Genomic DNA, 11585 nt, shown 5'->3' with positions numbered 1-11585 from the left:
TTTCTCTTTGCCACTACCTGTTGTATTTGTGCATGGCATGATTTGCAATACAGCATGTGAATAAAGTCTTTCACTGTATCCTTGGTACATGTGACAATAAACTAATTCAAATGCAAGATAGACACAAAATGCTGGAGTAACTCAGCGGAACAGGCATTAATCTCTGGAGAGAAGGAATGGGTGACGTTTCGGGTAGAGACCCTTCTTCAATCTCTCCAGAGATGCTGCCTGTTCCCTCTGAGTTACTCCAGCATTTTGTGTCTATCTTCGACTTAAACCAGTATCTGCAGTTCTTTCCTGCACATAATTCAAATACAAATCAGCCAACGATGTTTTATGTCACGCAATAAAATCCTTTATTAGAAAGGAAAAGGATAGGGCCCCATCAGCTTTCTGTAACCATTCAGGTTCCCTCCCTGAGTTTCAGTGATTATATTTACAGTGCTTTACAATATTTTGTTTCCAGATGCTGGAATATAAATAAGAGAAGCAATGAAACCAAACAAAAATACAAACATCACGTTTTTACAGATCAGAACCACTTCTGAATATTAGGGGACCATTTCAAATATACAGCAATACAAGAGAACAGTGAATACTGTCCGTATAAATATACACATTAGAATAAACCCAGTATGGGTCACTGTCATAGAACATTAAATGACTGACACAACCTGCTACCAGTGCTACAAACTCGATGGGATACATTTTTTTTTTTTTAAGGACTTTTCATCTTCTCCCTTAATCTGGAGTTGGGACGGAACACGTTTCTTCTGACGTTGTAAATATACGGCCTTGAGGGTGTGGGTGAGAATGCTAGGTTAGATTGTGCCTTCAGAACTTAGGGAAACATTAAACTACAGGGCAGCGCTGTGGGTAGAGCTACTGCCCGACAGTGCCGGACACGTCTGAATGCCCCATTAGTACGGGGTGATGGAGAGAAGGCAGGAGAATGGGGTTGAGAGGGTAAGATAGCTTGGTCAGCCATGATTGAATAGCGGAGTAGGCTTGATGGGCCGAATGGCCCATGTGTGTGAAAGTTTAATGTGAAGATACAGCATGGAAGCAGGCCATTCGGCCCACTGACTCACCCGTTTACACTAGTTCTATGCAATCCCTCTTTCACATCCCACACACTCGGGGCAATTTACAGAAGCCAATTAACCTGCAAAACACTGCACGTCTTTGGGATGTGGGAGGAAACCAGAGAGAACGTGCAAACTCCACACTGTGGTCAGGATCCAACCGGGGTCTCTGGCTCTTGCTGCGCCCCCCCCCCCCCTAGTGGTGGGAGTGCATTGTAGTTTGTAACACTGTGCATTTCAGTTAGTAACACTGTTTTAAAGCTACTTTCAAATGTCAGTTTGAATTATTAATATCAAATAGAATTAAACAAAAATATCATCGGCTAGTCATCCATTAAGTATTAGTGCAGCACGTTTTCCGAGATTATTAATCCGAGGATTATATCGAGAGTTGCCAGCTCTGTCGTGCCATTAATAATCGTAGGATTTTAATAGTCGGGAGGAAAAGTGCTTTCAGATACAGACAGGCCCCAGAAAGAATCAGAAGCCATGCCTAGGAGCCTCCAGCAGCCAGCTTTAAACACAAGCCTCATCCACCCTATCCTCAGCAAGAAACAGATGGTAAAAGAATAGATTTCCCGACAGGAAATCTCTATTTTTAAGCCTGTTTGGCATAACTTAGTGTTGAGGCACTAAGAATTTCCCAAACTTCAGACGTTGTTGAATCAGTTCCAACACGTTATGGCATTAGCTGCAATTAGACCTCGGAATGCGTGTTCTGAAAGTCAGAAATAAAAAGCGCAAGTGTTTATAAGACACAAAGTGCTGGAGTAACTCAGCAGGTCAGGCGCCATCTCTGGAGGACATGGATGGGCGATGTTTCGGGTTAGTGCCCTTCTTCAGTCTCACTCAGTTACTCCAGCACATAGTTTTAGTTTAGTTTCCAGATACAGCGCGGAAACAGGCCGTACGGCCCACCGAGTCCGCGCCGACCAGCGATCCCCGCACATAAACTCTACTCCGCACTAGGGACAATTTGTTTACACTTATACCAAGCCGATCAACCTACCGTTGGAGTGTGGGAGGAAACTGAAGTTCTCAGAGAAAACCCACACAGGTCACAGGGGGAACGTACAAACTCCGTACAGACAGCACCCGTGGTCGGGATGGAACCCGGGTCTCTGGCGCGAAGGCAGCGCTCTACCGCACCGACACTTTGTGTCGTTGTTTCGATAAACCGCCCCCGTGCATTTCCCAGCGTCGGCAAGTGTTTAAAACTGGCTGGAAGGAGTGACTGGCTTACATTCCAAAAGATCCGCTGATACATCAGCAACACTTACAATTTCACACTTGGGAGAAAATTTAATTTACATGGCACACACAGACCGCACGTCTCTCTGGTGCCTCTTTGCCTTCTGCCGTTTCCTGTTCGGAATCAGAATCTACACACGGCTCTGCCCCCCCCCCCCCCCCCGTCAAAGACAAAGAACGGGGAGGAGATACTAAAGACTAATCGATACGTCCAGACCGCACAGCGTCCTTTCAACCAGCAACGAGCCTTATCGCAGCTACACACAGTGGTCTCCACAACCCCTTCACACACTGGGGTCGACATGGGGACGAGGTTCGGGATCAGTACACGCCGCTGCGGGGACACCACGGGGTGTCGGGGTACAGAAGGCAATGAATCGATCGAAACCTGGAGGGGACAAAACAAAAATAAATGATTAGTTCAACTGCTCCAACTTAATGTGCGGGGATCGCTGGGCGGCCCGGACTCGGTCGGCCGAAGGGCCTGTTTCCGCGCTGTATCTCTAAATCTAAAATCTAAATCTAAACTCTCCTTGACCCCTTTCTCTCTCCGCCACGCTGGCACCCAAGTCTTTGTGCTGCTAGTTTCACTGTCTTTCTGTTGAGTTTCACTGCCTGCATAACTCATTATCACCTAGCCCACAGCCAACAATGGACCATTGTGGGCTCCACCTTTCCTTGGCCTTCAGGACTGTTAACTATTATAACTCCAGGGACTAAATTTTCTTTTCTGTATTAATTTTAATTTATATGACGTAATTGAAACTTTTTTTTTTGTGCACAATCCGCAGGCATTGCCACTTTCATTTCACTGCACATCGTGTATGTGTATGTGACAAATAAACTTGACTTGACTTGTTACTTTTTCAATATCTGTCAGTCATTTGTTCTACATCACCGTCTATGTCCCTCGTTTTCCTTTCCCCAGACTCTCAGTCTGAAGAAGGATCTCGACCCGAAACGTCACCTATTCCTTTTCTCCAAGGATGCTGCCTGACTCGCCGAGGGACTCCAGCTTTGGTTTAAACCAGCACCTGCCATCCCTTCCCGCACAGATGATCAGTTTAGACACATCAGAATCAAATGATGGTTTCGGAGTCAAATAACTTGCAGCCGTATATCAGCATTCAAGTGGGAGGAAACCAGAGCCACCCGGAGAAAACCCACACGGTCACAGGGAGAATGTACAAACTGTCAGACAGCGCCCGTAGTCAGGATTGAACCTGCGTCTCTGGCGCTATAAGGCAGCAGCTCTACCGTTGCGCCACCGTGCTGTTTCTCAAGTACCATTTTGGATATTTGCCAAAATACTCCCTCAAATGGCACAGCGTTAAAGGTCACCGATCATATTGAGGTGGGGGGGGTGGAGTTTTTTGGGGTGGTTAAGCCATGTGAGAGTTTCTCTCTACAAGTTTAGGTCTTTATTCATAAGGCACCTTCCCTCCATCAGTCATGATGCGATGGTGCACCATGTAAACTGTGCGAATGGCATCAGGTTGCCTTGCTTCCTCCAAGCAGCTTTGCAGGGAATTATCTTCAATTAAACCACCACAAAATTGCTAGCTCTTGTAAAGTAAATCCATTGCCAGAGGCAGCGGCCCACAATCCTAAAGACAGCAAGTTCCAACAAGCCAGGCAGGCCCCTTTTACTTTAAGGCATAACTTTCATTCATCTGTCCTACAATTCTCTCCATAATCACCGTCTATATCCCTCGTTTTCCTTTCCCCCTCGACTCTCAGTCTGGAGAAGGGCCTCGACCCGAAATGTCACCTATTCCTTTACCCCAGAGATGCTGCCCGTCCCGCTGAGTTACTCCGCCTTTTTGTGTCTGCACTTTGGAAAAGAACTGACTAGTGGGAGCACAGATTGGTGTTCGGATAGGCACTGCACAATCTGAATATTTGGAATCAATCTGGAAAATCAAGGCTAGCGCTTTGAAACCAATGCTTTCAAAGTCTATCTGATTAAACTTTTATCCAAGAGAATTAACTCAATTTCAACCTCCCCCCCTCCCATTCTTCCACCTAACAGCATTATCAAAATGGAAACACGGTAAAAGATATTTGCAAAGTGCCTTGATTGAGGACTAAATACCCCACATTCGACCCCAAATAAAAGTGCCATCGTAAATAAGTTAATGCAATTAATGCATTCATTAGCTCCTCAGCAGGCATGTTGCAACTAGGAATTAATTTTCCAAATTATTTATGGAATGAGCTGTCAGAGGAGGTAGTTGAGGCAGGCACTATCATAACGTTTTAAAAAATGTTTGGATAAGTACATGGATAGGACAGGTTTAGAGGAATATGGGTCAAACGATGGCAGGTGGGACGAGTGTAGGTGGGGCATGTTGGTCGGTGTGGGCAAGTTGGGCCAAAGGGCTTGTTTCCGTGTGCGTGGCACTGTGACTCTATTTTGAGTGCAAGGCACAGTTTGTATGTTTTTGTTCAGCAGTAAGAAGTGTCAGATGTGGACAACACACCTCTTAAAGTTGATACGTGGCAGCAGCATGGTGGCGCAGCGGTAGAGTTGCTGCCTTACAGCGCCAGAGACCCGGGTTCGATCCTGACTACAGGGGCTGTCTGTTCGGAGTTTGTACGTTCTCCCTGTGACAGCGTGGGTTTTCTCCGGGTGCTCCAGTTTCCTCCCACATTCCGAAGACGTGCAGGTTTGCAAGTTAATTGGCTTATGTCGATATAAATTGCCCCTAGTGTGTAGGATAGTTCAGGGATCGCTGGTGGGCCGAAGGGCCCGTTATTGTGCTGTATCTCTAAAGTCTAAAGGTCCACTTAGATTGTACTGGGTTGCCACAGCCGGCTGTGGAGGCCAAGTCAAAGGATATTTTTTAAGGCCGAGATTGACAGACTCTAGATTAGTACGGGTGTCAGGGGTTTATGGGGTTGGCAGGGTAGACATGATGGGCCGAACGGCCTACCTCCGCTCCTAGAACTTATTAACACCTGGGAAGAAACGCTCAGACTTACCGAGATGGGTCCTCTTCGACAGAAAAGCCCCCTTTCAGATTAATGGCGTTCCTTTTATTTTCAAACGTGCCGTAGCTCAGTGTGACCTGGAATGCAGAGCGGCGCACGTTAGTACCCCAAGGGAGAGGGCGTGTTTCCGGCTTTAAAATACCATCGGGCGACTCGTGCTGCTTGCCTGGTTAGGAATGTCGGCCCTCATGACTTGCTGCAGGTTCTCCAGGTGAGAGTGGAACAGGTTGCTGCGAATCAACCTCACGCCCAGTACCGCCTCCACGATGTAGCCGATGGTGCAGTCGTCTGGGAGACGGATCTTCTCCGCGGTGCTCATGAAGTGACCTCCGCTGTGGGAAGAGCAAGCGGAAATCGAAAAAGTTGGCCTCCATTCACACATCCAACCCCCCCGCCTATTGAAACCTTGCCCAAACCCAACGGATGACTGGTGCACATAATATTTTGAAAAGCATTTAGATCAGGGTGGTGCAGCGGGTAGAGCCGCTGCCTCAGAGCGCCCGAGACTTGGGCTTGATCCTGCCTGTGCGGAGTTTGTACGTTCTCCCCGGGACCGCGTGGGTTTCCTCCGGGTGCTCCGGTTTCCTCCTGCATTCCAAAGACGTACAGGTTTGTAGGTTAACTGGCTTTGGTAAAACTGTAAAAGTGTAGGATAGTGCTAGCGTACGGTGGTGGTTTGCATGGACTCGGTGGGCTGAAGGGCCTGTTTCCACGCTGTACCTCCAAGTACTAAAAAACTAAAAAGTACTTACAATTACTAAAGTAAAGACAAATGCTATTTCACGCTTCTCGTGTCACAGAATCAGGGTCCTAGAGTAAGACAGCTCTCCAAATCCATGCCGACCAGCAAACACTCATTTACACTTGAGATGGACACAAAATGCTGGAGCAACTCAGCGGGACAGGCAGCATCTCCGGAGAGAAGGAATGGGTGACGTTTCGGAAGAAGTACTTAAGAAGAAGGGTCTCGAGCCAAAACGTCATCTATTCCTTCCCTCCAGAGATGATGCCTGTCCTGCTGAGTTTTCCAGCATTTTGTATCTATCTACAGTTTATCTCTTACTCGTTTACACTTAATCTACACTGACTCCATTTTATTCTCCCTACAGTTTCATTGGCTCCTCACAGATTCTACCACTTGTTTTACAATAGGGGCAACTTGCTGCGACCAGTTAATCTACAATAGACAATAGGTGCAGGAGTAGGCCATTCGGCCCTTCGAGCTAGCACCGCCATTCAATGTGATCATGGCTGATCATTCTCAATCAGTACCCCGATCCTGCCTTCTCCCCACACCCCCTGACTCCGCTATCCTTAGGAGCTCTATCTAGCTCTCTCTTGAATGCATTCAGAGAATTGGCCTCCACTGCCTTCTGAGGCAGAGAATTCCACAGATTCACAACTCTCTGACTGAAAAAGTTTCTCCTCATCTCAATTCTAAATGGCCTAGCCCTTATTCTTAAACTGTGGCTCCTTGTTCTGGACTCCCCCAACATTGGGAACATGTTTCCTGCCTCTAACGTGTCCAACGTAACATCTATCAACATGCTCGTTCTTTGGGATGATGGAAGTGAGTTACTGGAGGAAACCAGTGCGGTCACAGGTAGAACATGAAAACTCCATCTAGATAGATAGAGGCCAGGATTTAGCCTGGGGCCCTGGCGCTTGAGGCAATGGCTCTGCCAACTGCCCCACTGTGCCCGCGATGGTGGTCACATGGGTCATAACCCTCACCTTGCCCACGGACTCATCTTCAATGCCAAGCCTCGGCTGATGCAGAATCCAGCTCCGCCTGTTGCAAACCAGAAATGCACCGGCTGCTGCGAGAAAGCAAAACGTATCACAGCATGAAGCATAGCGCACAATCCAGCCACAGTCTTCCATACAACAGGATGGGTCACAGAGTGATACATGTGTGGAAACAGGCCCATTTGACCCAACCTGCCCACACCGACCTCCATACCCCATCTACACTATTCCCACCTGCCTGTGTTTGGTCCATGTCCCTCCAAACCTGCCCTATCCATGTACCTGTCTAAATGTTTTTAAACGTTGCCATAGTACCTGGCTCAACTACCTCCTCCGGCAGCTCGTTTCATACACCCACCACCCCTTTGTGTGGAAAAAGTTACCCCTCAGGTTCCTAAAAAATCTTCCCCCCCCCCCTCCCTCACCTTCAACCTATGTCCTCTGGTTCTCGAGTTCTCTACTCTAGGCAAGAGTCTCTGCGTCTACCTGAGCTATTCCTCTCATGAATTTATACATCTCTGTTAGATCACTCCTCATCCTCCTGCGCTTCAGGGACAAATACAGATGATGAAATTGCAGATATTGAAAGTGCTGGAGTTACTCGGTGGGTCAGGCAGCCTCTGTGGAGGGAATGGATGGGCGATGTTTCGGGTCGGGACCCTTCAAGAAGTTTTCCATCTGTCACCCGCCAGGCCTTGCCCTGCCCTGCCCTAAACTCTGCTTCCCCCTATTGCAATCAGTCTGAGGAAGGGTCCGGACCTGAAACGTCCATTCCCTCCACAGATGCTGTGCAGGAAGGAACTGCAGATGCTGTTGATGTCTTCCCTCCACAGATGCTGCCAGACCCATTGAGTTCCTCCAGCACTGTGTATGTGTTTTGCAGTGCCTGTACAACTCCTTGCAGTCTTCATTAGGGGTGCCAACTATCTCACTCCCAAATAAGGGACAAGGTGACGTCACCGCCCCGCGCCCCACGTGATCTCACCCAGCCAGCGGCCACGTGCTCCCGCTCCACCAATGGCAGCCACCCAAGCCGGGAGGTGGGTTGCTATGCAACCTCCGTTAGGCGGCGCCCGGGCCTACACTGTCCGGACCCACACTGTCCGGGCCTACAGCACTCCCCGGGCCTACACTGTCCGGGCCTACAGCACACCCCGGGCCTACTACAGAACAAGGGCCGTCCCGTATAGGACAAACCAATTTAGCCCAACATACGGGATGTCCCGGCTAATACGGTACAGTTGGCCACCCTAGTCCCCATGGCCATCTGTTCCACCATCATACGTACCACTTTGTTATCACTGATCCTCTCAGTGGCCTCGATGGGACGGTCCAGGCTGGGCTTCCCAATGTAGATGTCTTGAGTGTGCGGGTACTGTGCCAATAGCTTGAGCAGCGTGCGAGTGTTCACGTAGTTATCATCATCCACGTGGCAAAACCATCTGACAGGCAACAGCACATCATCAGCTCTCAGCACAAAACATTTCACAAGTTCACAACTTACAGGAGTAGAATGAGGCCATTCTGCCCATCGAGTCAACCGAGTCAGCGGGTATGGGGAGAAGGCAGGAACGGGGTACTGACTGTGGATGATCAGCCATGATCACATTGAATGGCAGTGCTGGCTTGAAGGGCCAAATGGCCTCCTCATGCACCTATTGTCTATTGAGTCCACACCGCCATTCAATCATGGCTGATCTCTGCCTCCTAATCCCATTTTCCTGCCTTCTCCCTTCACACCCATTCTAATCAAGAACTTGTCTCTCTCTGCTTTAAAAATATCCACTGACTTGGCCTCCACAGCCCTCTGTGGCAATGAGTTCCACAGATTCACCACCCTCTGACTTAAGAAGTTCCTCCTCACCTCCTTTCTAAAAGAGCGCCCTTTAATTCTGAGGCTGTGGCCTGTGGTCCCAGACTCTCCCACCAGTGGAAACATCCTCTCCACATCCACACTATCAATGCCTTTCACTATTCTGTACGCCTCAATGAGGTCTCCCCTCTCAACCTTCTAAACTCCAGCGAGTACAGGCCCAGTGCTGTTAAACGCTCATCACATGCTAACCCACTCGTTCCTGAAATCATTCTTGTAAACCTCCTCTGGACCCTCTCCAGAGCCAGCACATCCTTCCTCGGATATGGGCCCAAATCTTCTCACGGTACTCCAAATGCGGCCTGACCAGCGGCTTATAGAGCCTCAGCATTACATGTCTAATGTGAAGTGTGAGGTATAACACAGAATGGGGTAACATTGCAGTGGGATCACATAGAACACATGCGCATGGGTGATTTATGGTCAGCATGGTCTTCGGTGGGTTGAAAGGTCTGTTCCCATGCTGCAGCTCAACTAAATTAAACTAAAGAGGCTCAATCCATTGTGTAAGCCCAGAGCAATCCTGAACTACGATCTACCTCGTTGGAGACCCTCGGACTACATTTGATCCAACTTTACTGGCTTTATCTTGCACTAAATGTTATTCATGTAATTCCCTTTATCATGTATCTGCACACTGTGGATGGCTCAAATATAATCACGTATTGTCTTTCTACTGACTGGTTAGCAGAGAACAAAAAAGCTTTTCACTGTACCTCAGTAAATGTCTCAATAAACTAAACTAAACTGTGATGGCTCCATATCCACACACTCCCATTTGCTTTCTCTTCCATAATTTACAAACTTTCCCATTTCTTCCCGTTTCCTTGAAATTACAAATTAACAAACCTCCCCAACCACTCTAGAAGGCAGTGCAACGGTAGAGTTGCTGCCTCACAGCGCCAGAGACTCGGATTCCATCCCGACCACGGGTGTATGGAGTTTGCACGTTCTCCCCGTGACTTTTGCCCGGATGCTTCCGGGTTCCTCCCACACTCCAAAAACATCCAGGTTTTGTAGGTTAATTGGGTTCGGTAAAGATTGTAAATCTTTGTGTGCGGGATAGTCCTAGTGTACGGGGATCGCTGGTCGGCGCAGGCTCGGCGGGCCGAAGGGCCCGTTTCCGCGCTGTAGCTCTAGACTAAACGAGTGCACGGTTTTGCCGGCTGACTCGATGTTCAGATTTGGTACTCACTTTTTGCCCGATTCGATGAACTTGTCGTATTCCACGGCCATCTTGCATGACAGAGCCTGTCGACTGTGAGCTGCCGAGCAGTTAGTGTTGACCACGTGGCCTGTGGGCGAGAGGGTAAGTCCATCAGCAACATACTTGAGAGGCAATAGAACGAAGGGGAACACACACACCAGGTATGTATTCAGGAGTGGAGGAGTCAACGATGCCTTTAGACTTTAGACATGCAGCGCAGAAACAGGCCCTTCGGCCCGCCGAGTCCGTGCCCACCAGCAATCACCCCATACAAAAGCACTATCCTACACACTGGGGACAATTTACAATTTTACCAAAGCCAATTGACCGACAAGCCTGCACGTCTTTGGGGTCTTTGGGAGGAAACTGGAGCACCCGGAGAAAACCCACGCTGTCACGGGGGAGAACGTACAAACTCTGTACAGGCAGCACCCGTGGTCACAGGACCGAGCCTGGGCCTCTGGCGTGGTGGGGCAGCAAACTCTAGCTCCCTAAAGTACCACCCACTGTACTCGATGAATACTGTGTTTACAGGCATGTCGTGCTGCTGCCTAGTAAAAATGTCACCGTTCTGCTTTCAGCACACATGACAGTTAACACACACTTGGCTCCAGAGATGCTGCCAGACCCGCAGAGTTACTCCAGCACTTTGTGTTCCCCCTCCCCTCCCTAAGATTTACCAGATAGCTTTACAAAAACAAAAAAAATCAGGGTAGTCTCATCACAGAACAGAAAAGAAACAGCAGTTTACTCCACCAATTTTTTTTTAAAGGATTTTGCCAGACCCATACAAAAATGACCCTGGGGTTAACGGGCTTAAAACTATTTAAGCTGTAGCGTTTGATAAAAACACACAATTGAATTTGCAGACAGCTGCAGCCTTGTAGTGAGGGGAGGGGAGGGGACGGGAGGGGAGGGGAGGGGAGGGGGGTCAGGGCACAGGCATTCAATAGCTTAGATGTTCCTCCTCAGACTGGAGTCACTGCAGTCACAGTCGCCATGGCAACGAGTCTCTTTCTTTCTCTCTCTCTCTCTCTCGCTCAATCAATTTTATTCCGGCCCACCCCATACAACAGGTGGTAGATAGTGGGAAAGTGCTAATTGAATAGAAACCAAGCTCTTGGCCTTTCGGAACAGTGGCAAACTCACACAAGACTCTTAAATCACTCATCACGTAGGGAACCGCGTGAGTGTTTGGCAACCTGCTCAAAAAGACATTTCAGTGACCATCCAATCACCCTGCCATTCCTTGTCTCCCGAGGTGCTGCCCGACCCGCTGAGGTCCAGCTTGTCGTGACTATCTTCGGTGAAAACCAGCATCGGCAGTCGCTTCCCACACATTTCTTCTGCATTACAACAGCGTGCGTATATTTATTACAATGATCCCCACCACACAGTCTAATTTTCCAAGAGTCAAGAGTGTTTT

At 48.6% G+C, this 11585-nt stretch overlaps 1 protein-coding gene across 2 annotated transcripts in view; it reads right to left on the bottom strand.

Annotated features, from left to right (window-relative positions):
- Positions 1 to 332: 332 nt before the first annotated feature.
- LOC144603896 (beta-1,3-N-acetylglucosaminyltransferase lunatic fringe-like) overlaps positions 333 to 11585 on the bottom strand; it is a 36902-nt gene continuing 25649 nt past the window's right edge. The window contains exons 3-8 of one of the 2 annotated variants that reach the window (XM_078417693.1): positions 10148 to 10247; positions 8368 to 8521; positions 7065 to 7150; positions 5497 to 5662; positions 5322 to 5407; positions 333 to 2724 (exon numbers count right to left, since the gene is read on the bottom strand). In XM_078417693.1, the coding sequence (XP_078273819.1) occupies positions 2658 to 2724; positions 5322 to 5407; positions 5497 to 5662; positions 7065 to 7150; positions 8368 to 8521; positions 10148 to 10247 (659 nt within the window). In that variant the 3' untranslated portion in view covers positions 333 to 2657. The remainder of the gene's footprint in view (positions 2725 to 5321; positions 5408 to 5496; positions 5663 to 7064; positions 7151 to 8367; positions 8522 to 10147; positions 10248 to 11585) is intronic. The other variant, XM_078417694.1, reaches the window with a different exon arrangement.

This window comes from Rhinoraja longicauda, chromosome 21 (genome assembly GCF_053455715.1).
Source record: "Rhinoraja longicauda isolate Sanriku21f chromosome 21, sRhiLon1.1, whole genome shotgun sequence".
Taxonomy (NCBI): Eukaryota; Metazoa; Chordata; class Chondrichthyes; order Rajiformes; family Arhynchobatidae; genus Rhinoraja; species Rhinoraja longicauda.
This window is presented reverse-complemented; position numbering and strand designations above follow the sequence as displayed.